General features: G+C 41.6%; 1 protein-coding gene across 3 annotated transcripts; it reads left to right on the top strand.

Annotated features, from left to right (window-relative positions):
- The first annotated feature begins 1,139 nt into the window (after positions 1–1,139).
- Positions 1,140–26,072, top strand: osbpl6 (oxysterol binding protein-like 6). 3 transcript variants are annotated; one of them, XM_070914035.1, is made up of 22 exons: positions 1,140–1,241; positions 9,406–9,528; positions 9,947–10,000; positions 10,516–10,629; positions 10,714–10,884; positions 12,909–13,050; positions 13,229–13,332; positions 13,813–13,905; positions 14,910–15,078; positions 15,392–15,522; positions 17,697–17,804; positions 18,219–18,350; positions 19,206–19,293; positions 20,520–20,773; positions 21,251–21,388; positions 22,460–22,523; positions 22,724–22,802; positions 23,561–23,705; positions 23,848–23,992; positions 24,163–24,289; positions 24,492–24,614; positions 25,213–26,072. In XM_070914035.1, exons 1-22 carry the CDS (start codon positions 1,140–1,142, stop codon positions 25,322–25,324), a joined length of 2,718 nt encoding a protein of 905 aa, XP_070770136.1. In that variant the 3' UTR covers positions 25,325–26,072. The 3 variants fall into 3 exon arrangements, with proteins under 3 accessions (XP_070770136.1, XP_070770137.1, XP_070770138.1); XM_070914036.1 differs by lacking the exon at positions 13,813–13,905; XM_070914037.1 differs by lacking the exon at positions 17,697–17,804.
- Positions 26,073–26,258: the final 186 nt, after the last annotated feature.

The raw sequence follows: 26,258 nt of genomic DNA, 5'->3' as shown, positions 1-26,258 counted from the left end.
CTGAGAGCTCAGACAATTACACAGCACCACTGCAGGCAGTATTATGGGTCTTGGCATTGAGCAACACGGTGCCATGACTAATGATGGAAACGGGCACTCCCCGCTGCTATCTGAACATAAGGTTAACCAGACATTTTGAATCTAGTGCATTTAATCAAGTAGTGCCAATACTGGCTGAGGTTTCATAGTTTAAACCGGTGGATGTTGTTATTCTGGGAGCTTTGGCTCGTGTGTATAAGCTGGTATGAGCTGGTTATTACTGGTTTGTGAGCATACAGTAGAGCAGTAAATGCCCTTTTATATTGATTTGGTATCCTTGTCTAATTGCCATCATTATCATAGTGGTCTAATTACCACTATGATGTTTAAGGATTTATGTTACAAACACAGCCCTGTGAGATGATCTCAATCTTCTGCAGTGATGTTTACGGGGTCATCCACCACAGTTTTACAAAGATGTAGGGGTTGTAACCAAGGATTATTATTTTCATCATGAACAATGCTTGTGAATGCCAGTTCACTTTAAGACAAAGAAAAGTAGCCAATTCTCCCATTTGAGAAGCTGGAACCGACAAATTTGGGGTATTTTTGCTTGAAAAATCGCTTGTCGATAATCTAAATGGCTGCCGGTTATTGTGCTGTCGATCAACTAATCGTTTGTTTGAGCTCCTCAAATGGGAGGATTTCCTGCACCAATCTCATAACAAACATAATCTACATGTAATGTCAAGAATCTTAAAAAACATGCTTCAAAAAAAAGCTCACAGCGGCTCGACTAAGCATCTGTGAGTTAGATTAGCATATTGAAATTGATGGAGGAGACTTCTGAAAGCCTAGGAGAGGCCCAGACGCACATTTCTTTAAGGACTAAACTAGACCAAGCGTTGTTTGATGTGTGTGACTTTGTGTCTGGTACAAACAACAGCACTGGGATAGAATGAGGAAGGCAAAGTAGATAGATGCCTGTAACTTCCTGAATTTTTTTCTTTTTCAGATGAACAGCAAGCAGTGAGTGTGAGAGCGTGTCAGAGGATGTTCCTGATCTGTGGGGCCCAGTGCTGAGGGAGGTCCACGCAGCCAACCAGGTGCCCACCATGTCTCACCACCAACACTACCATCGAGGCCCCCACGGCCGCACCATGAGCTCTGAGGAGAGGAGCTCCACGCCAGTCAACAAGACCTCCACACCGGTTCACAAGAGCGCCTCCTCCTCTTCTTCTTCCCAGCGCGACAGCCGGCAGGTAATTGCCAGGCCACAGGAGGAATCCACGTAGAAATATAGTTTGTAGGGATAGCAGCACTTGAGCCGAGGTGATATAGAGAGGAGTGAGTATTATTTTGGGTTGCTGCAGTCTTCTGTCAGTGCCATCCTCTTGTGAGACAGTTTATGCAACAGAAAAACTGGCAGATAGAAGGAAACGGGGCCTGCCAGGAAATATTAAATCATGAAATATGAAATCAGCAGTTTTAGCGTGTGAAACAAAAGCAGTCAAAACCCTTATGTGATGACCTAGTCAGTTTTTATAAAATCAGCTGCCATCATCCAGCGTCACCGTTTGAAATAAAACAAATGGAGCCCCAAATGTTCTCTGCAAACCCTGCTTATGTTCTGTGTGTGCAGTTAGTGTATTCCTTGTAGGGCTGTCCTTGAATTAAGACTTGATTTGTTGACTAAAGCTGAGCAGACACTGAACGTATTACCTCTACGCTCACACTGTACAGATCAATCGACCGGTCACAACGTGAGTGCTCGCACTGAACTTAAACATGGTTTTGTCCATTGACAATTCCAATAAAATTTATCCAAACAAGATGACCTCATCCTCAAAAATGTTGCTAAAAGCAGAAAGCCAGCATTACATCATGGATTCTACTGTTAAAGACAAATATTGACAGATGGCTGAGAAGATTCAGACTGTATCTTTTGCCAGTTCTGTAGTGAAGTTCAGTTTGTATTTCTATCACAGCACAGTTTCAGTCAAGATCACGGTAGCCACACCAGTAGTGATCCAAAATGTCATGCCAGAAATCCATCCAGTCATCCAACAGCCAGATTATTGATCATTTGGGCAATTAATCAGGCGTCCTGACTCCTCTCAAGTTGAACGACCAACGATCTGGCAGAAATTCAGCCCGATTCAAATTTGGGTGAGCTAATTCTGGGTTAAAATCTAGTTTAATCAGTTTAATAGGATTCCTGCAACTAATTGATAAATGAAATTTATCAAATTGTTTTTCTATTTTCCCTCACACAGAACAACCACCTCTGATCGTGACTGATGATTAATAGTTTACTCCCTGTGAAAAGTCCATTATAAAAAAGGCTAATCGACTATCAGCCCTACAAGACCTTATCAACTGATTAGATGACTAATCAGCCGAGACAGAGCAGCCCTAATTCCCTGGTTAGTAAGTAAAAACCTTGCAGAGGCATGGTAAACAATGAGATACACTCTTATTTCACAGTTTAACTTAAACTTAACCCCGGCAGTAAGCCACCTGAAGCCCCCAGCCTTCTTTACCTCACCGTGCTGCTGTGTCACAGTGGCCACGCAGAAACAGGACACCGAAACTGGAATCTCTGACATCACAGCTTTTCCGTCGGCACTGGCTGATGAATATTTCATGAGGGACAGGCGGAGGCTTGGTGCTCCACTGAACATGTGGCGCGCTCTGGTATGCTGTGTGGGAGCCCAGCTTGTGTCTGCGGGAGAGAGACGGCTCTGTGAGCAGAAAAGGGAGTTGGTTTGAGAAATGGGGCCTGTTTGAAAGCGCACAGTCGATGTCCTGCTGCGTGATGAGGCAGACAGTTAACCCTTACAACTCCTCTGTTCATTGTTTCTGTCTTTAATGTCGCCTACTTGCTTTTGATAACAAGGGTGAAAGGGTGCAGCATTTCATTTCCCATAATCTGAAAGCCAGCTTAGTCTGAGAGCAAGGTTATCTGTTGCCACTCTTATTCATCTTTTTTTAATGTGTTTTTAATGAAGTCAGGTACCAGCCAACGAGGCTGCCACTAAGATAGCAACAGCTGAAGTCTTTGTCCAGAAGAACCCCTTAATTTTGTACACCTGCTCGATCAAGACCTCCATATAGTCAGCAGCGTATTGAAGGAATCAGCAGCACAAGAATTTAATCAGGAATTAGTTCTTTATTGTTGCAGCTGTTTTGTGTTATGACTTAGCAGTGTTTGCTAAATGATGTAGTGATGTACCTGTGGGCAATCCAGACACCTCAATTACAGAAGCAGGTGTGTCATCCAAGATCCTCTTCTGTTCGATTCAGCTGTCTCAGGGTTTTAGCCCGCAGTCGTTATAGAAAAGGAACAAATAAAGAAAGGACTAATGTCTCCTGCATGGTTATAAGTGCATTTTAAGAGACACTGACTTTAAAGTCACAGTAAAACTGAAGTGAAAATGTCTTTAGCCTCGATAATGTGACATATTTCAGAGTGAAACTGTGGCGGAGTTTAGTTTTGATTCTTCCGATTTGATTCGATCGCTCAAAAGTTGGCATAGCTGAATGAATACGGCGTGATATGGAGCTGTAGAGGACTGTTGCCCTCCACCCACACCACCCTCACCTTTGTTGTTAGATCAGGACAAGGGAGAAATGAATAAATTACACCTCAAGCACATCCTTTGGAAACGCAAACAAAGTTTCTGCTGACTGATATCCAAAAATACACCTCTGACACATGATCTCATGGTACTACTACCCACAAGCTAACAGTCAAGTGCAGTTTTATTATAATGGCAGGGTTAGCTAGTCGCCCCAAATTGTATTTGATTGGAAAATGTATGTATACGGTCAAGTTCAAGATGAGTCATCTAAAAACGGAACTACTGTTCCCAAGGTCAAGAATGGACTTTTCTGAATTATTATTATTAAATCGATTCTTTGTGACTGTGAAAAGATCACTGACTGATCTGCGAGGACATTTCCAGCATAGATAAATGTCTCTGAACTTTACTGACAGTTATACCTCCACTTTCATTGTGTGTTAACCTTAATAATAGAGTTCTCCTGCACCGCTTAGTGTATTTTTCTGCAGGGTGTTTTCAGTGATATTATGTCGGTGGTGGAAGGCTGTAGAGAATATGCAGTACAGTACATCTTCCCCTGGGACATCCTGAGGAAGCAGAGTAGACGCTGAGGAAAGACCTTAGCTAGCTTGGCTGGGCTTCAGTTTTTTGAGGAAAAATGAGAGTGGGGCATTTTGTTGGGGGGAAAGCCTTAATGAGATCCAGCCCCCATTTTCAAATCAATACATGTCACTTTCCCCTCTGCTGACGACTACTATTCACTTTGGAGACCCTCGTGAGAGCAATTAGAGGCACCACCTGCAGTAAGCATAGACTCACACACATACACACACACACACACACACACACACACACACACACACACACACTTACAGTTTGATTCAGGATGTCGCTGCAACTATCATTTTTTTTCTCTTGCTGCTTGTCACTTCCTGGTTAGATAAGATGTTTTCAGCCTTGAGATAGTGGGAGGAATAGGTGAAATCTCACGCTGTGTACGTGGCAAATATTTAAGAAAGGTCCTTTTTGATTTATGAGAGTGGAGAAATCAATCATACGATTATCAGTTGCTGTAAGATCAGATAGTTACTTGTTTTCGTGGTAATGAGCAGAACATAGTGATGTTACTGTAGATAAAAAATATGATGGAGTACTTGCACCGACAGCTGTATAAATCAGTATCTTGTCTTTTCCTGTATAGACGTCTTGATGAAAAATGTAATTTAAGTAATTAAATGTATTTATTCTAAGGCCAGGTTATCAAAGTGTGACATGTCTGATAATATCATTTTCTATGATCTTGATAGAGAAGTGGAAAATGTGTAAAAAAAAACACAGAGAGGTGGTTTTAATCTAAGATAGGTTTGGTACAGTCTCTGCAAGTGTCCAATCTTTCCATGAATATGTCTGATTTTAACTAAAGCCATTATCTTCTCCATGAAATAAACCACCTTAACCCCATTTCTATATTGCTTAATATGAAGAGATTGTGATTATTTATCATTTATTGTGGTTCATAAAAAAGTCCTGGATTCAGAGTAAGATTGAAACCCAAGTGATCACTATTTATTGGTCCAAAATCTGGACTGAAAAGAAGACGAGGTCGGGCCCGTCTCTCCTCACAATTTATAGGTGTTGGAACCACCTGCTAAAAAAGTCTGGCTATATTAACGTTTTCTTTTTAATCACTTTTTGAAAATACATCTTTTTTATTGTACTTTGAGTGTGTTTTAGAGAAACTACATAAAAATACAGATTAGAAATATTATTGCTGGTCTGTAAACAGTTAAGTCAGCAGGTCACACGTGAACTGTAGGTCTGTAACTGACTGTGCTTATACGCAGTCTCTCAGGGTGTTAACTTCTCATCCATGTGGCAGCCCACCCTCCTACTCTAAGCTCTACTGCAGAGCCAGCCGGACACTGCAGTGAAATCCATCCTCACAACTATTCCTCTGTGGTTATTAGTTGCTGGAATATCATTGTTCTGTGGTTATTGTGGGAGACGAGGTGGGAACATGCTACAGTTATTCTATCGAGGAGTAGAGTTTCATACTACAGTATATTCTTACGCAACAGGAGACCAAACACTGTAAGTTGCTATTTTAATTATTTAGTATGTATAGAGATCACACAGCTACATCGTGATAAGGCTAGTTCAAGTATTAAAAGGTTATTTAGAGGTTTTTCAGATTGCCATAGACATCTACCACCTCCACATTTCCACTACCTTCACCTCCTGTCCCTCACCCCACCAACCCACCATCCCCCCTTTATTTATATATAACCTTTATTTCATCAGGTAATCTCATTGAGATCAAGTTCTCTTTTGCAACAGAGACCTGAGTACAACAGAGAGAAAGAAAAACAAACATAGCCAGACATAACAGAAGCCCATACAGCACCGTTAGAGAGGACCAGCCTAGTACACAGTGATGAGTACGACATTCATCTCCTGTAATGAAGTCTAAAGCAGAATGATGTTTGACCGTACAATCATGTTCACATGCTTCATTCTGCTAAAAGAAACCAATTTTACCCTCATATAGCCACTTGAGTCAGTCTACTAATATCACACTCACACTAAGTTTGGCAGACAGTTTAGTCGTTTATATAGAACAAAAAAAAATGATGTGATGAAACTGATAATAGTTACTTTCGGATGCCGTTTAAAGAGCCACTGAAAAAATAATTAAGGGCTCTTGAAAGGTTGTATTCTTTTCGTTGGTGTTGTGGTTAGTTGTTGCTGAAACTTGAGCCGCTCAGGTTTCAGCCTCATATGAATAAAAACTGTCGACTGGTGAGTCTCTGCCAGCTGCAGATGCAGAGAATGACCATGGTTGCAATAGTTGTATTTTAATTGCATCTCAAGATCACGAGTTAATTGTCTCATTATCTCAAGATAAGAAAGTTGTTTTCTTGTAACTAGGGCTGTAGCTAACATGCAGCTAAAATTATTTTCACCGTCAGTTAGTTAGTAGTTACTGATTATTTTCTTGATTAATTGATGCATCTTTTGGTCTATAAAATGTCAGAAAATAGTGAAAAATGCCTAATGAATTTCTCCAGATTCCAAGTTGTCTTGGCAACTATTCAAACGTCTTGTTTTGTCTGACCAACTGTCCAAAACATGAAGATATTCAATTTAATAACACAATAATGTAAAACAGAGAAAAGCAAAAAATCCTCACATTTGAGAAGCTTGAACCAACAAATGTCCGACTGTTTTGCTTAAAAAAAGATACTTTCAATGGGGATAATTGATGAATCATTGCAGCTCTAATCATATTGAGATACTGATCTTGAAGATATTCCAGATCATGAGATAATTAACTTGTTATCACAGGAAAAAAACAACCTTTTTCTTGTGAAATCAAGAAAACAACCTGTTGCAACATAAGAACATGAGCTGTTATCCTGAGCTAACGAGATAATTAACCCGTTATCTTGAAATGAACGATTGCAGTTACAGCCGTTCTTGGCTTCCGTAGCTGACGTCTCTAAACTCAGCACCACAGTCCTCTCGCCTTTTGTTTCTTTTGGGTAATCAATGATTATATAAGCCCTAGATTTAGAACTGCCATGAAAGATCAAAGGGATTCGTCTGTTTTGTTATTTTTATCCCTCTTTTCATTACATCATTGTGTTTTATTGCACTAGTCTGTGAATGCACTATGGGTAAAGTAGGAAATGAACTGAAATTGGCTGTGTTGTGTCTATACCGTGCAGCACCGTAGAAAAGTTAGTGCTAGAGTATCTCAGCAGTACAGGCTGTTAGTCTAAACGTAGATCAGTGTCTGTGGGAGAAGAAGATGTGTAAGAGAAACTTGTCATCAGAAGTGTACTGATATTTATAGCGCTGATTTAGCCTAAGGTGTCCCCAAGGAGTGTTTGTCCTTTCTCCTGCTCAGGAAGACCTTAAGTGTAATAGTTTGATTCATTGCAGCATTAAAAGCTCTACTGTGCTACAGTGCTGACTGTCACTGCAGGTGGTGGAAGACTTGACCTATGAAGCTGACACAGGTAGACTGTCACGTTGACTTGAGGTGATGATTGGGGTTATACAAGTCATTTTATTGTCTAGCGTCATGCGTCTTTTTCAAGGGAGACATGGAAAAGGGTTATCCGTTATCAAACGAACAAGCTCATGGAACAAAGCTTTTTAAATCTTGACATAGAAAAAGCAGACAGCCTCCAGAGTGAGTAAACCTGCCGCACAGATCCTTCATTAAAGGCGTAAACTCACCAAGAGGGACTGGCTCATTCAGCTTTAAATTATTCTGCAGTGAGATCAATGAATGTGAGCTGAGTGCAGGAAATCACTTTGGCTTAATTCAGTCCTGTTTTTAGGGTCAAATAACAAACACAAATTATCTGACTCTAGCAGTAATTTCCATATAAACCGATTGTTGGCATAGACTTGGGTATTTACGTGGAGCCAGAGGTTGTGTGGACGGTTCCCCATGAGGAATTTGTTGATTTATATCGTTGATGGTTCCGATCTTAAAACGATCCCCAGGAAAGTGCAATGAATTGCAATATTTGCAGCACGAGTCATTCTTTATTTAGTGTAGTATTGATTTATCAATTTAGAGCCAGTTGAAAGTTTTATAATGCTGTGGATAACGCACAGGAAGTTTGATGTCTGATGGTTTCTCGCAGGCTGCTGCTTGTTATTGCCTGTCAGAGAGTGTTATGTTCTTTATACAGATCATCATCTCACAAGCAGCATTATACAGTTGAGTTGTTCAACCGATAATGACCTAATCGCTTTGAGCATAATGAGTGGACCGCTACCTTTTACAATATGATTTTTGTTTTGAATGGTGCTGTACATTTTGCTAATGAAGTTGAGTTCCTCCACTTCGCCAGTTGCACGAGGCCACAGAAAGGAGGGGCGACGGAGAAACATGACCTCATTACCAGACAGATCTGTTCGCCTGGTCATTAGATTAAACAAGCTGTTGTCTCCTTTTGTTAAGTGTCCTGCAATCCAAGGTCGGGTGTTGTAACGCACACCCAGCGAGCTGTCTTGAAGGTCGCAACATCACACCGTGCAGTCAGTTAGCTACTGATTCAAGTATGAAATAGAAAATCCGACCTCATTTTAACAAATGAATACTATAAAAAAAAACATTTTTGAGAATTGGTACCATGGAAAACAAATTGCAAATTAATACAAAACAAAATCAATTTTTAGTAAATGAATACCAAAGAAAACAAAAATTTGGTTAACCAAGAACCCTAAAAACCAGATAGTCGACTAACTGATCATGGTGTGGCAGCCCTGCTAACATAGAAGTAGATGAGGTATGGTAGGGAAAGTAAGCATGTGAGTTGAAAAGTTTCAAACTTGCACACAAAATTCAAAATAAGCTCTGACGACGCTGAGTGGCTCATGTCAGACCAGTACAGTACAATGGTGATGATCCTTACCTGTTCCTAGACACTTTGCTATGATCCCATGATTCCTAGTGCCCCCCTCCCAAGTGGGAGGACGGTGTGATGTCTTACCTGTCCCTGCCTAACCCCGCCGCCCCCCTACTCCAGAGGCGTCACTTTGATTTACAGACCCACAAGCAGCAGGAAGAGCACAGTCAGGAGAAAGCTAATGGGGTGGAAATGCTGAGGGAGCAGGAGGAATTTGAATCTGGGCAGTATTTCTGTAAATGTGTAGCACGGGGGAAAAGAATAAAGATGTGGAAGTGTTAGTAAGTGTATTCCTGTTGTTTTCTTCTGTGGATATGACAGAAGCATCTTTTCTTTTTATTACAGCAAGTGTGTCTCCTGTTTTTCTTCTTATTCCAGAGGATGTGAGTGCATTTGTTCTGACACTGCTCTGTATTCTTATTCCTCTCCAGGAGGCAGACAGCTGGGAAATCATTGAGGGGCTGAAAATCGGCCAGAGCAACGTCCAGAGGCCTGATAAACACGAGGGTTTTATGTTGAAGAAGCGGAAATGGCCCCTGAAAGGCTGGCACAAGGTAAGAGCCACAGGCGAAGCGAGACACAAAAGCTTTTGTTGCTGGAAAAACTCTTTCAAACACAGCCGCTCCAAGAATGCTAAACAGTTTGCTGTCTAGTAAAGTGCTTTTCCCCTTTTCATGCACCTTACTTTACCCTCTCTGGGCCTCTTCCGCAAGCATACATATTTCCTTTCAAGTCTGTACCTTCAGCTTAACAGCCGTTTTCTCTCCGGTGGAAACCCGTCCCTGTCGTTAGCATGTTTGAACACCACAGAACACACAGAGCCAAAGTCCTACAGCTAATTATGAGAGAATAAACAGGAGATTGCAATTGTATTGAATCCACAATATAAACAGTCCAATGTGATCTATATTCAATGCCTTCCCTTCCTGTTGTTTAATCAACACACTATGTTTGTGCTTATTCTCTCCGCAGCGTTTTTTTGTTCTGGACAATGGTATCCTGAAGTACTCCAAGTCCCCCATTGATGTAAGTAACCCTGACTACAACCCACAGGCAGAAACAGGGCAGCCTGGCCTGACATCAGCTTGGCTTGGCAATGAGTCAGCAGAAACATCTGCAACACGGATCGCCATGTCCGATGTGTTTCAGCACGACATGTCACTGTGCGGGAAAAAGCTAGAATTTTAAAATGGAAATGCAACACGCGACTGTGAAGAAAGCAAAGAATCAGGAACACTGTGGATCACCTGTACTCACTTTGTTAACAATGTGTGCTCATCAAGTTCATACGAGCCAGTTTGTTTGTAGGGCTGCAACTAACAAGTCTTTTACATGGATTAAATGTGCTGATTATTTTTATTTGAATAGTTGATTGGATGGTTAAGGTTCATACCTCAATTCCACCTAAGGGTTAGGGTTAGGAGCGTCTGTCGTAAATATAATTACGAATAAAAATGATGTGTACACAACATTTACAAGTGATTTGACCAAATGTAAACTTGCTTTGTGCTTTGAGTAAACTGAAAAAATGTGTCCATCAGATCCAAAAAGGCAAACTTCATGGCAGCATCGACGTTGGCCTCTCAGTCATGTCCATCAAGAAGAGGGCCCGTCGCATCGACCTGGACACTGAGGAGCACATCTATCACCTGAAGGTAACACTGACGGGAACAGTCAATATTGTCATTTCAACGTTGATCAGCAGGAGGTTTAAAGCTGTTTGTCCTCTTCCTCGTTAGGTCAAATCTCAAGACATCTTTGACGCCTGGGTGTCCAAGTTGCGTCATCATCGGCTTTACAGACAGAACGAGATTGTGCGATCTCCTCGGGAGCCCACCATGCGAACGTTTCCTCCCCCAGCTGCCGTTGAGTCCCCCCAACCTGCCTCGAGTGTTGTACGTGAAGCCAAGGTGAGACCCCCCCCACCCCCCCCCTGCCGCCGTTAGCTCTACAAATTGTGCTCATAAGTAGGGACGTAACTAATGACTATTTTCATTATCAATTAATTCAAATTAATTAAGTTGGGTGAAAAAATGACGACGTCCTCAACTGTCTTGTTTTGTCCAACCAGCTGTCCAAAGCCCAGATATTCAATTTACAAAGATATAAAACAGAGAAAAGCAACAAATCCTCACATTTGAGAAGCAGAAACCAGACGCTATTTGACATTTTTGCTTGAAAAAATATCAGAATTATTGCTGATTAATTCTCTTTACAGAAATTGGCTGGAAGCGCCTGAACATTTTTCATACTTGTATTGAGCTTAAAAGTAGACACTCTGTGCTCAGAGCAGAATGCAATTACTTACTCAGGAAGGGTTTGTCAACGGGGAATGAGGGATCACCTGGTTCTGTTTTTATTGGAATCCGGGATAGTGGACCAAAATATCATCCAGAAGAGAGGAAGTAAAAGTCATAGTAACAACAGGAAGACGTCATTAAGATCGTGTCTGCCTCTGTGCTGTTGTGACCACGCACACCTGATTACTTTATACTTTGTGGTGTTTTCCTTTCAGTTACTCCAATTTAACAGTTGTGCTTCCATACAAGCAATGTAGATGTTAATCTATGTTCATTTAGTGTGAAACTTGGAAGTTCCACGTTGTTGTTGTAACCGTGGCCCTGATGTGTCCCCTGCATTATGTGGCTAATTGCTGGACTAATGGTTGTGAATGAGTAGACAGATATCTGCCCAATGCAGTAACGCCGATTGGATCGCTAATTGTATAAAGATCATTAGGATAACAAAAAGGGTTGTTTGTCCCGACTGTTTTCAGTTTAGTGTGAACCCGCTTGTTGTCTGAACTGAGTGTGAATGTGAGGATGCAGCCAGAGCAGGTTCTCCTGGGACTGTGGCTCTGTGGCTCTGTGCCTTATGTGCGCCATTAGAGGTGATCAGTAGGATCTGGATTCAGAGCAGCTGGCTGCAGCATGATGAGCTCTCCCAGAAGAACAGCTTAAATGAGGGACTCCAGTCCTAGAGTCAGAATCAACTGCTACATCAAAAGACTTGGCTTTGGAAGGAGGACCGTCAAGGTCTCCTGCAGATACTTAAGAAAGCTTCGGCTTTTTGACATTTATTTTAAAGTTGTCAAAGAGCATATTATTTTCCAGCTAAGCACATTCATAGAGTTACACATTACCTGAGAGCCTCAGAGATCAGAGAGGCTCCTGAACAGATTCACTGCAGCTGTTGCAGGTGGGTCAAGTGACTTGGTCGTGGGCACAGACGATCCATACAGTATCAGTAATATTTGCTACTTCCAGCTGTTTCTCAAATGTGACGATCCATTCTTTTTCCCTGTTTTTTATTATTGCAACTTGAATATATTTGGGTTTTGGAACTTTAAATCAAGGAATTTAAAGACATCTTCTGGCATCTTTTAGACCAGAGGTTTTCAAACTTTTCCCTCCCCACCCCCCTTTTTTTGATAAAAGGAGCTAACATGAGCTTACTTGAAATAACAATATCTAGAACATGACCTTCATGTTTTGCACATGTTAGTTTTTATAAAAAGCTAACACATAAAGCTCACCTGCTACACTGACAGTGACCAAAGCACAAAGTTGACCTCATAATATTTCTTACTTGACGTATTTGCACAATTAGCTTCACCTGCTTTTCTTTTCTTCATCATCAATCATCTTGTAATTTAAACATGCCATATTGCAGTCTGAAAAAAACCTGACCTAACCTTGCTAGCATCATACATATATCTTGTTTGGTTATTGTTTCCACATGAATCAGATTCATGTTACTTTATATGTGCTCCCCTTTTTTCCTGTGGTTCCTTTTTGTCTGCCACCACAGAACACTCCTTCTTCCACGATGTCAGTGCCACTTGAATAACTTAAGTATGATCAGTTGAATCACTCCTAAGTTTCAGACGAAACAACCAAACCTCTGTGTCTGTTCCCGTATCACACAACAGCAGGCCAAGCCGAGTAGCTTGCCTTGGCAGCCGGTGGCCCCCAGTAGCAGCAGCAACAGCAGCCTGCCTGCCTCCTATAGTAACGGCCAGAGCAAGGTGGTTGCTTGGCTGCAGGAATCAGAGGAGATGGACAAGTGCGCAGAGGGTAAGTGCAATTTACTTCCATATGCTGGGAACAAATCTGATTTGACAAAGAAGTAGATTAAATCATGACTCGGGCCTTTTACGATAAGATGAACCCTGAGAGGAAGATTGATGACCATTTCATGACACATAACGCTGAATGTGTTTTGTGCGCACGTGGGTGTGAATTTTATTTTCAGAGCTCGCACGGTGCCAGTCCAACCTGACTGAGCTGAGCCGGTTATTGCAGAGTCTGGAGATTCTGCAGAGGACTCAGTCAGCGCCCAACTTCACAGATATGCAGGTAAATGAAGATGCACACACACAGACGTGCATGGACATACAGAAACACACACACACATGCACAGGCACCGAGAGCAGGGGAAACAATTTAGTTAGTTTTTCATTTTCATTTAGAGGTGTGTGTGGAGGTGTTCAGGAGCCTGTAAATCTCAGGTAATGATGGAGGTGTGTCTATGAAAGGTGAAGTCTTTTATAACCTCGGCAGTCATCTTCATCGTCTAAACCCTCAGGCTCACAGAACACCTGCCAGCTTCTCTAACTCATCAGTATCTATTCAATTTAAACATTTTTGGATTATATCTTGGCTGAAATAATTTTTTTTTCACACCGCACATTCCATTTGCCTCAATATTTGTTTGCAACTCATTTGAATGTTGTGGTGTTTTTTTTGCCATTTCACTGCGATCAATGTGTTGGCTTTTGTGATGTGTTTGTCCTATTAACCACACTTTGCATATTTTGATCCACGTGTGCCACAAAGACCAGTTGTGTAGAATTGTCAAAGAAAGAAAAGCGCTTGAACAGAAGATGGAGAACAAAAAGTGTCGGCAAAGATGCAAAATTCCAACTTCAGGTATCTGTCTTTTGATTTTTGAAAGACTCTTTTTCTTTGTCTCATTCAGATATACAGTCTACCTTAATGCTATAGTTCAGGTCACAATGAAAAACAATTCATTCAGTTAATTAGGACAAAAAGTTTTTTACCATGTGTTTTTCATTGATTTATGAAACAATAGATACATATATTAAAAGGAAATATTTATAATGGATTTTAATTTGAATAGACTTATTTTCCATATAATATACAGTAACGTTTTGATGTACGAATGATTCGCAGTGTTTGTTCCTTGATGTAACTGAGAAGTTGCAGGTTTGATTCCTGTACGGAAAGTGTACTCCGACCGCTCGCTTTACTGTTTTTTAAAGGGGAGATTGTGACAGCACACATACACAGCAGAGACAAAGTTGTTTTTTCTTTTTCTGTCTTCTTGATCTGTTTTTGTTCTTTAATCTACGCTGCAGCTGGCACTTAGTAGTGTGGTGTGTCATGACCTGAGTAATGATTTTTCCATCTTTGCTCATTTTCCCTCATTTTGCACACTGTATACTAATCTGTGCTTACTGAAAAGACTGAATGTGCTTTCATTTGCTGTTTGCTTTTGTTTTAACCAACCCTTTTTAGACATTTTTCTCGCATGAATAGATGAATTATCACTGAATCTAAAGGCTCCTCTGTAGTCCACCTTAGAGATTTCTAGATGTAGCAAGTCAAAGACTGGCTGGTCTTATGTAATTCAACATCTCCAGGACCAAACAGCACGTCCAGGCGACTTTGATACTAGTACTAGTTGTTGATATCTTATGACCTTGATGACTAACAATCTTGAGGATGCAGTTGTTTTGTATTTTCTTTCAAAATAATTTCAAGGAAAGTAATACGTTACTGCTATACTGAGTTAACTCTGCCTGACTGGAGGTTCTTGCTCTTCACGGTTAGCTCTGGCTGTCAGATACACGTTATTATTGTGCCTCTCAGCTGATCGACAGTGGTCCTTTGTGGTCGTCATCTCTCTCCAGGTCCCTCTTTCTGCCAGCATGTCCCCCATCCGCCTCCATTCATCCAACCCCAACCTGTGTGCCGAGCTGGTGGACTTTCAGCCCCCTGTCTCCCGGCTGACAGACAGCGTAGAGTGTGCCAGTGACTACATTAAACTTCAGGAGGAATTCTGCACCATCGCCCAGAAAGGTAGGCAGGCGGCATGCATGGTTGCAGCACCAGAGGTTATTAGGCGAGACATGTCCATGTCTTTTTCATTTCATATGTAAATCTTAGAGGATAATTCTGGTTTGTTCAAACCTGGATCTTATTTTCATACGGCAGTGTTGCCAATTATTTCTATTGGATATGATATCATTGCACTTATAAAACTAACTGCTGAGATCTTGGAACAAGACGACATTGCTAAAAATAAGGGAGATGGTCCAAGAAACACAGGTTTTGAATATAGGTGAGCAATAAAATAATGAAACTGTCCTGATGTCCTTTTGTCTCGGTGCAGTCCACACTCTGCTGAAGTCGGCCTTTAACACAGTGGCCATAGAGAAAGAAAAGATCAAACAGATCCTGTCTGACCAGGAGCAGTCAGACCAGTCCGCCCAGATCAACTCTCTCAGGAAGTCTCTGTCACAGGTAATGAGCCGTCTTCAACCAATACCCATGATGCCTCTTTCTTTCTACTGTTAGTTAGGGTTAGTTAATCTGTTAGACATATTTGGCTACTTCACATTCGTAATGCTGCTAAGTATGATGCTGTTTTAACATATAATTACAGGGAGTGATGAGGACATTACCGGGGAAATTACTGCAGTAATTTGAGCGACGCGCCTTTGGTGTCTTTCAACTCAAACCTATTTTGTAGTTGTCATGTTGTAAAATATGCTCATGATGACGGGCTGTGAGATGAAACACACAAGCTGCAGTTTGTTCCAAGCAGTCACAGTAAAAAAGATGATGTGCGGAGATGAGAGCATAGGCAAGTGAGTGGTGAAACTCCAGTCATCTTTTCCCATATTAATTGGAGAGAGAGAGAGAAATGAGCTGTGCAGTTCATTAACTCCACTCCTCAGGGCTGTCTCTCTACCCCAGTCATTTAAATGGACTGTTCCTCTGCTAACAGTTGACATCATTTCGGCGAAATGCTTCTGCTACTTTATCTCCGCTTTGTTACTAATTGGATGCTTGTGTGACAATGTTGTCGTAGGCTGGAGGTCAGGTTTTTATGGCAAAGCACTGTGGGAAGTTGATAGTTAGGAGTCATGGTTGTTATCGCTGCAGCTGCTGATGTCAACTTTTTTCATCTCTGCAGGGAATTGCTGACTGTTTTGTAAAACAAATTCTCTTAATTTTGTGCTTTTGATATTTTATATTGTTTTTCACCTTTACTTAAAGTGGCTATAATCAATATTTTTATATTGAAAATGGATCACATGACTACTTGCATGTGAAAGGGGTCGTTCATAGTGATGAACCTGCAGTTCCCATCAGCTCTGCAGAGCGTTTTAGTGTCTTTCAGCTTGTTGTTTTGGTTTTGGTTGGGGTTTTTTTTTGTCAGCAGCAGGCAGCTGTTTTAAGAAAACAAAAGGCTCAGATGAACCCACTGTATGCTACCTGCCCAGCGCCAAACAACAGATGAAGTTACTGTAACAGCTAGCTGATGAACATTGAAGCTTTTTAGCAACTTAAGAGCCAGATATTTCCTTCAGGAGTTGGTTGAGACCAAAAACAGAGCTTACAGGAGCCTGAATATTGGACTTCGTCAGGTGGCCAGAAACACGACTAATGCTAAATAAATGTTGCTCCCCATCTGCTGGGTGTGTAAATAGGCAACTGTTTGCTAACAAGTTTACTAACATATTTCAGCTTGTTTCTGCTATCCCCCAAAGTGACCAAAAAATCAGTTAATGCTAAAGAATAGCTTCAGATGTTTTCAAGTCTATCTTATTACAGTACACAAATGATGCCTGTATGCATGTTGACAGAGTTATTGTTTGTTGTAATCATTCCTCCAAGCTGGCCCTGAGGAGATACCCTCTAAAAGTTGGCGACAAAATCCCCGGTCTGAAGTTTGAGTGAGTCAAAGGAGTGGTATCTTCATCCTGGCACTCGGCACACCAAGAAAACACTGTCCATGGGATCACAAAGAGGGAATTTCATATTAGAATGACCATAACCTTGGAAGATTCTCACTTGATGCATTCTGCTCATTTTGTTAACTCAGACTTCTGATACTTCCACTCACAGAATGAGGACTGTAGCTTTTGACCCCCGTCTTTTACAGTGTCATTTCTTTAGTGAGGGATCTCTTCACTGCCAGTATGGAGAGGAGGAATGACAGCAACTAACAATGTGAGAGTATTAAGATAAGCCCTGAAAAAGACCCAAACCAATCCACTTTTTGTTTACAATATTATTTAAAGACTTTCAAAGTGTCAGTCCAGTGCATCAAATACTTCCCTCCACTCCTGCCCAACAAAAAGAAAAACAACAAAAAAAATCAACGAGCAAATTAATAACATATTTGTCACAATCAAACATAAAAAAAGTACTTCCACAGTCCTTATTGGGATTTAGATATCTATGTCCAGACAACATGCAGTACAAATGGCCCCCAAATCTTGTTTTTCCGCAGAGCCAGTTCTATCATAGTGAATGCTCTCCAGGTGCAGTGAAGGAGCCAATTCGTCAAATTCGTGAAAAGTAGCACAAACCTGCCTTTCAAATTAAGCAATCAACAGTTGAACCTACTATGTTTAGATATGAACATATAATTTCATGTGGAAAATACCACATTTGTCATTATTTAGGCCCTGTCCCAAAACGCAGAACTTCGAACCCGACTCAACCGCATCCACTCTGAATCTGTCCTGACTGAACAAGTTGTCAGTGTGAACATCATCTCCACGCCTGATGAGGTAGGTCACTGTGGTCAGCGTGTCACTGACAGAGCTAATTTCTGACTCTTACATTGATAAAACAACAAGGCTTCCAAGGCTGGCCAGGTAGTTGTAGTGTTTGCCTCCTGCGTTTGTCAATTGCATTATTGATTCCTGTCCTTATGTATTGACGGTCTTTCCTGTACGCCCTGGTAGGTGAGCTTAAAGGATCATTATTCTATGCAGAACCTGACATCAAGGTTAATGGAAAAAATGACTAATTAGAAACGGTTGGGAGCTTTGCCCTCTGGCAAGGATACACATGCTGCAAAATGAACTCCGTGTTGTCTTGTGATGGTGTTCGTGTTTGCTCAAGTCTGTTTTGGTTCTTCAACCTGTCATCATAGCAAGGAACAGTGAACATCTCGTGTGTTTGCATGTGTTTGCCTGCAGGCAGGGGAACAGATGGGGATCCCTCTGACTCAGCAGGCCTCTAATGAGAGCCGACTCTCCATGTCAGAGTCTGTCTCCGAGTTCTTTGATGCCCAGGAAGTGCTTCTGTCAGCCAGCTCGTCGGAGAATGAGGTACAACAGATGAGAAACAGCTTTCAGAAAAGACGGCAGTTTGGACCATGAGGAGCTGGGTTGTAGAGGAAGTGGATCAAGGAGGGGGTTAAACTAGCCCTGCTGCTGGGTAGCCAGATAAAAACGTCACTGCGATGGCTGTGTATGGAGTTAGTCAGCAATTAATGAGGGCAGCATGAAAAGCAGAGATAGTGTATAACGGAAACTCAAACAAAAGTCAGGCTCCTTTTCAATCTGCCCAGCGGCTTAATCCCTCAGTTGTGTCTCAGAATCATAACACTCCTCCTCTGTCTGTTCCTCTTGATTTGTAGCTTCCAGTTTTGTTAAAAAGGCAGTTTGTACCGACACGTGAAACGATCATTTCTGCCTCCTCTCCTTTTAATGCCTGTGAACACCCTGCTCCAAATATATGTGGTCTCTGAAGAGCCATTAAGCATTGTAGCTCCCCCGGCATGCATTGAGCCGGGTTGAAGGATTACTCACCAAGGAAATTCATCACCCCCCCCCGTCCTGTAGCTCAGACCTGTGTTACACTGTTGGCTAAACCTTCACCAGCAGCGGCTGCAATAGAGGCCATCACAGCAAGTTGCTTCAATATGCTCCTCTTTGGCGGCGTCAATGGCCTCATTGTGTTTGCTATATATAAAGTATGAAAATGCTGCAGTGTCTCATCTTATGATCACTGCAGTGGGACAGCTAGCCGCCGACTGCTGCAGTTTGTTAGCCACTGGCAAACTGCAGTAGCTGTGTGTGTGTGTATGTGTGTGTGTGTGTGTGTGTGTGAGGTTCTGATCAGAGTTTGTGTTGTACTCTACTGCACTGACTCACTCTACTCTGTACCTGTTCCCCTCACAGGGCTCAGACGATGAGTCATATGTCAGCGATGTGAGCGATAACATTTCAGAGGACAACGCCAGCGTGACTGATAACGTCTCCAGACAAAGTAGGTCCGACCCTCCACCATCGTGAGCCTGCACCAAGCATCCATAGTTCCCTGTTAGAGAAGGGGAACAAATTAGGAGGGGATCCCACTCATTAGATCAACCGTGCTATGTGTGGAGGGATGGGATCTCCCTCCTCCATCTTTGTCACGTATCTCATGATGATGAAAACACTCTGGGTTCCTGTAGTCTGAACGTTTGGAAAAGAACTGGGATTGGTGATATTATTTCAAGGTGATTGAAATATAGGATGGCATAAAAAGTAAATGAAAGAAAGTACAACAATGTTTAGTCTTGATGATCATGTACCACAGATTAGACTGTAGACACACTGTCATTTCAATGTATTTGAACCCTACAGCAAGGAAGTGAAGTGATAGAGTGTCCTAGTTAGTTTACATGGTTGTGATATTACCAAGCCAACGCCAGCATACATTATACAAACTCACAAAATAAGATCAAATCCAATCAATAAAGGCCAATCTGCTATAAAATAATCCAGGCTTCTAATCAGAACTAAGAGGCATGACTACATCACACCTGAGGCTTAAGATCCTCGGGCAGAAGTATTTCATCTGTTCCAGAGACTTTACTCCACCGGACTAATAACCGGAAGGGACAGAGCGTTTGCAGTGATTGCCCCGAGGCGATGCAACAACCTGCCTGTGGGAATGAGGCTGACTGAATCAAAATCTTCTTAAAACGTAGTTTTATCGGAGAGCTCGTTCTGATTTTACTTGTTTCTCTTATCTGATATTACTTGTACTGGCTTCACCTGTTTCATTCTGGTTCAGTTCATGTCTACTGTTTAAGGCTGCAACTAATTTAAGGCTGTTTTTTTTTTATTGCTTAACCTGATGATTATTTTCTCAATTAGCTGATTTGGCCTACAAAATATTCACGTCTTGTTTTATCCAATCAACAGTTTGATATATTCCGTTTACTGTACATAAGAAATAAAAACCTCACAATATATAAGTTGAAATTAGACATTTTGGGGTATTTTTGCTTGAAAAGTGACAATCGATTATTAAAATAGTTGTTGGTTAATTTTCTGCCAATCAGTAATTCAACTCATTATTGCAGCTTTCCTAGTAAACTGGTGTGTTTACTGCTTTAAGTGCTCTATAAATAAAGAATATTATTATTATATTAAGAAGAGCAGTGGTTGCCACAGATCATGTTGTACCTTGTGTAGATGGTTAACGAGGTGCTTTTCTCTTCCCAGTGGCCAACGGGGATTTTGCTGGCAGTGCCTTCCGTAACGGGCGGCGCAGCTGCCTGTCGGCGCCATGTCCCGACACCAGCAACATCAACCTCTGGAACATCCTGAGAAACAACATCGGCAAGGATCTGTCCAAAGTGTCCATGCCTGTGGAGCTCAACGAGCCCCTCAACACCCTGCAGCGCATGTGTGAGGAGCTGGAGTACAGCGAGCTGCTGGACAAGGCTGCCGAGACAGAGGATCCCTTCGAACGCATGGTAATGAAGCCGTCAGTCGCAAGCGCTCTGTCAAATCAGATGTTCATCAGGTTAGGTGTTGCGTCTAAAGGATGAGGGGACCCTTCATGGCTGTTAATAAGTAAAGCAATTTAATGTTTAATGCTTTTGTACAGTAGATGTTTCGAGAGTGAATTCTGCAACGGAGGACTCTCAAGTTAACTTTTAGACGATTCAAATCCCTGCTGCATTTTTGTGTCTATCATACCTGTATTTGTTTATATATGAGGTGACATTGCCAGTCACAAGACAACATAAATAGTCTCACTCAGAGGCATGTCTGTGAGGCGGTAGTACGCTCCAATGCAGCCGTTGACCTTGGATCCTCCTATTTTTATCTGTCTTCTGTCCTTTAGATAGTGCCCAATGCATGCTAATGTTCTGCTTATTCGTGACAGAGCCTGCTAATATTAATCCCCTCTTGTTTATGTCGGCTGTGGTGTCTTCACTCTCTGACAGGTTCTCGTCGCTGCTTTTGCCGTCTCAGGCTACTCATCCACTTACTACAGAGCAGGAAGTAAGCCATTCAACCCGCTACTCGGAGAGACATATGAATGTATTCGGGAAGACAAGGGCTTCTGTTTTTTCTCGGAGCAGGTCAGTTTTGTTCGATGAAAGACTTATTTAATGCATTTTAAACACAAGTATCGTCTTGGATATAAAGCCATTTCCTTGGTATCTGAAATAATTTAAGTTCCTCTGCAGCTTTTTTGTTGAACTGGACCATATTGGTGGAATAAAACAGTGGTTCTCGATCTTTTTGGCTTGTGAACGCATGGAACAAATCAATCTACTACTTGTAATCCCTCGAAGTCTACCAGTTCAACCAAAGACGATTGAACGCCTCAGGAACGTCTTCAGGGAATTTCTTCAAATTTGGCACAAATGTCCACTTGGACTCAAGGATGAACTGAAAGGTCATTGTGACCTCACAAGACACGTTTTTGGCCGTAACTCAAGAATTGACGACCATATTTCACTGTTGGTCGGACAATGAATTGGTGACACTTTTGACTCAAAAGTCAAAGGTCATTGTGACCTCAAAATATATATATTTGATTAAAAAAAAAATGTCTAACCACTTTAAGGACTTATAGTCAATGTCGGCTTAAAAGTTGATCCTCACCGTTCACTCTTGACCTTGTTATTATTTATAAATATTTGTTTTGTTTTATGCAGGAATAACTGCAGTATTGTATTTGGTTAGACTAAGTGACTACTCACATACAAACCAGTGCATTTATCTACTGCGGCAGGAGCTCCATCACTTGGATTTACCCACACAAATCATGACGCACACACTCTAATTTGCATTAAATTTGTATGCTTGTTTGCTTACATTTAACTGAACTTGAGGGTGCAAGGGTGTTGCTAACTTTAGTATACAGCAAACTTGGGCTGTAAATAATGATTCTTTATATTGTTGATTAGTCTGCTGATTACTTTCTTGACTAGTAATTGTTATTTTAATTGGTGGATAAAAGTCCCAAATTGTTCTGTCTACTATCAGACAGACAGAGAAAAAATAAGAAAATCTTCACATTTCAGGAGCTGTAACAATGAAGTCACAATATGTGCTCGTCATCATGTGTCTGACAGAGATGTATATGATGTTTAATCTCAACAACAACAGCTGTCCAACTGTTTTTATCTGATCTCGTCTCAAAGGTGAGCCACCACCCTCCCATCTCCGCCTGCCACTGTGAATCTAAGAACTTCACCTTCTGGCAAGGTAGGTTACATACCTAATTAGTGAGGGGATTTCCTCAGGGGGGGCAGATGAGCCTGCCAGTCTCGTGTAGCCAGCTGAAATTTTACTGTTAAGAAATAGGTTTTTATTTATCTTATCTTTTCAGAAGAAATGCAAATATTTGAGTGGTCGGTGCATTGTTTTTGATTTCTGTTTTTGTTTTTCACTAATTTGCTTTTCAGATGTGAGATGGAAAAACAAGTTCTGGGGAAAATCAATGGAGATTTTACCAATCGGGACCGTGAATCTCATGCTTCCCAGGTAACTTTGCTCCAGCTGCTTTGTGTAGTGATTAAACCTAAAGCCACAGATTTCATCCCAACAATCAAGGCATTAAATTATCTCAGCTGGCAAGTGGTACTGATGCTGCGTTCAGGTCATATCAGAGATATCGTAATTGTCAATATGCAAGTCATAACTACCACTGGGAAACAGATTTTTCTGAAAGCTGCAATATAAATCCCAAACATGCAGGCTTCACGTCCATTGTTCAAGATAATTTAATGGATGTAGTGTTATATTGTCAATGCACAGTAGTTTCAACCCTTACACTTGACTTGTCCAGTGACATGAAAGCTCCGTGTATCTCTCAAACATGGGAATCTTTCTTATTTCCATTACTATCTATCCCATGTGACATGAACGTGGTGTGAGAAGCAGATTTTCAGTATCCCACACATAAATATATTTACTTGTGTATACACATACATTCTTGCGTATACTGTCATTATGTCCTGTATAAAGACACCAAGGTCTTGCCTGTGAAGTCATGTGTAACCCGTCTATGTGCTCATGTGGGCCAGATGAGGTGAGATGGAGGTTTGGGGAGGAGTGCAGCGCTATTTTTACCACACATAATCATTTAGACATGAATTCTGAAAATCTTGGGCTTTTGAATTTGCTGCTCAGTCACACTCGTAGTTGACAGAAAAAGAATATAGTTGTACATTCATCACTCGCTTTTATCATCTGGGCTCAGCAGCACATCGAGCCGATCAGCTGTTATTGTGTATTTCTAGGTTTGGAGATCACTATGAATGGAACAAAGTCACCACCTGTGTACACAACATCCTCAGTGGACGACGGTGGATCGAACACTACGGGGAGATCACCATCAGAAACACAAAGAGCAGCGCCTGCCTCTGCAAACTCACCTTCGTTAAGGTAACAACAGTGTTTACATGTGTTTTTAAATGCACTGCCATCGCTGCCTTGCTATGATTACAAGGTTTTAATGTGAAATTTGCCTCCTAACTATAATTGCATCTTAAATGTGGTAAACAACAACATGGTATTTGTTTTTCAGGGAAACTACTGGAGTTCTAATGTGAATGAGGTTCAAGGATTTGTGATGGATCAAGAAGGGAAAGTGATCCACAGGCTTTTTGGAAAATGGCACGAGGGCCTTTACTGCGGTGTCCCACCTTCTGCCAAATGCATCTGGAGGCCAGGTAGGCTCTGGTTCAAGGGACTTTGGGGATGGTTCTCAATGTAAAATAGAGGACATTTTTGACAATATATTTTGCTCCCTGGCACATTTCAGTAGACTATTTATGGCGGGAAAGTTAACAATGTTGATGAATTGATTTTGAGATTTCATGTTGTTTCCCCTCCTTGTCAGGCTCCATGCCCACAGACTATGAGCTGTACTATGGCTTCACCAGGTTCGCCATTGAACTGAATGAGCTTTGCCCCGAGTTGAAAGATGTTCTGCCCCGGACAGATGCCCGTTTCAGGCCCGATCAAAGGTACGGCAACAGATCCTCAGCTAGCAAGTATGCTGCTGCCATCCAATGTGAAAAAATACAACTGATTCCCCACAAACAAGAGTGTGTGTTTGTCTGATGAGGGCAGACTGAGGGAATATTTGAGCACATGTTGTTGCTGTGTTTGCATGACCATCTGATTTCCTGTATGTGTTAACTGAAAAGTGATGTTTGGGTCACACAGGCATCTGGAGGAGGGAAACTTGGAGATGGCCTCCTCAGAGAAGCAGCGTATTGAGGACCTGCAGAGAACCAGGAGGAAGTGGAAAGAGGAGAACGACGTCAAACAGGAGCCACGCTTCTTCAAGTAAGCACAGAGACCAGTGACCAGTATAAACCTGTAAAGAAAATCTACAGAAATATATATATGCACATTATGTTTATCTGATTTATAAAGCTGTGTGTTCTCATGGTTCGGGTTTTTCCAAATGTGTCCAGATGACAAAATAGTTGGGATAACATTTGAATTGGCGTTGGATCACAATGTCAAATCACATGGTGACTTGTGCGCATACTGGCTGACAACAGCACCTGGTGTTTAGTGTAAGGACACAGTGCAACAGTTGCTGCATCAATCACAATAAAGGATAAAATGAAAAAAGCATAACCAGGCAAATAAAATTTTCCCTCCAGTGTAAATTAAAAAGACAGATAAAAGTGATCACACTAAATTAACCTCATCATATCACCCCCTGATCGCTCACACACAGTAAGCATGTGCTGAGCAAATCCTCAATGCTCGCAATGTTTTTTTAAATACCAGTTTATCTGTAGAAAATGCATTTTATTTATTTATTTTAGCAGATGCATCGTTTATACATCTGACTCCAGGCGTGTTTACCAGTCTAGATAATATCCACCCGATTTATCAGTCACAACTGTTACTTCTCCGTCCTTTCTTCCAGGAAAGTGGTCGACGCCCACCACAGGGAGCGGTGGGTCTCCAACAACACGTACTGGGAGCTCCGCAAAAACCCCGGCTTCATCAATATGGAATCTACAGTGAACCTGTGGTAGCACATGGACTGCCACGTCCATCGTATCGTCATGTCAGACAGGAAGGCCGTTACCTATGCACAATAAGGTGTTAAGAGAAACATGTTAATGATAAAACGTCCGTGTGCATGGACCGCAGAGCTGAGGGATGGCCTGATGCCCAGCAACCCTGTCCAGGTTTCTGTGGCACTGCCACATGGTCATCCATCCATGGAAACATCCCGTAGGATCACCTTCATTGTGCTTGTGGAAGCTGGGTTGTCAGGGCAACAATCGTACCACTCCTATGTAGATCTTTCCTCAGCTCCTCTGACTTCTGAGTATGTCCTTGCCTTAAAAAGACACCCAAACAAGTCACACGATTTAGCGCTTTTTAGTTGAAGCCATTTGATTTCTGACAGCAGTTTGGGTTAGACTAGTCTATGAAGTAGACCTTTTGATTACCTACAATACCGTGCATGTTTAGAGAGCAGCTTTCACTGGCATAAAGCCGTATTTACTATATCATCAATTATTGTAGAAAAAAAGAGGTATTTTTATAAAATATCTTGGACTGGAGTGAAATAGCATTATGTGAATTGGCAGATTTGATTTATTTTCGCCTTTTTAATACTGTTGAATCTGTGTGATAGCAGTACTCCATCTGGGGAAACTACTCATTTAAAAATAATTTGGACTGCAGTAGAGGAAGTGCGGCGTCCATAGATGCAATTTTTAATGAATATTTTCAAATGGCGGCTCTCAAAGCCGATCATGTGGTGGAAGGAGAATCAGGATTAAAAATGTAAATTCTTTCTGGTGTTTTGGACATGTGATGCAGGACACACCTACAACCCTTTACAGATGTTTTCTTTTTTTAAACCGTCAACACAGATCTGTCGAGTCAGATCAGAATCAGAATCAGAATCACAGTGGACAACCTCCACCTCACCACCTCACCAGACCTCCCCTGCTC

Source organism: Enoplosus armatus, chromosome 11, assembly GCF_043641665.1.
Source record: "Enoplosus armatus isolate fEnoArm2 chromosome 11, fEnoArm2.hap1, whole genome shotgun sequence".
Lineage (NCBI taxonomy): Eukaryota > Metazoa > Chordata > Actinopteri > Centrarchiformes > Enoplosidae > Enoplosus > Enoplosus armatus.
The sequence above is the reverse complement of the archived record's forward strand: the minus strand, read 5'-3'. Positions and strand labels throughout refer to the sequence as shown.

Excerpts from the sequence above, each read along its gene's own strand:
- osbpl6 (XM_070914035.1), top strand. The coding sequence starts at position 1,140 with ATGAGCTCTGAGGAGAGGAGCTCCACGCCAGTCAACAAGACCTCCACA. Across the intron at positions 13,051-13,228 it reads GATGGACAAGTGCGCAGAGG|AGCTCGCACGGTGCCAGTCC; the intron begins GTAAGTGCAATT and ends TTTTATTTTCAG. Across the intron at positions 15,079-15,391 it reads CTGCACCATCGCCCAGAAAG|TCCACACTCTGCTGAAGTCG; the intron begins GTAGGCAGGCGG and ends GTCTCGGTGCAG.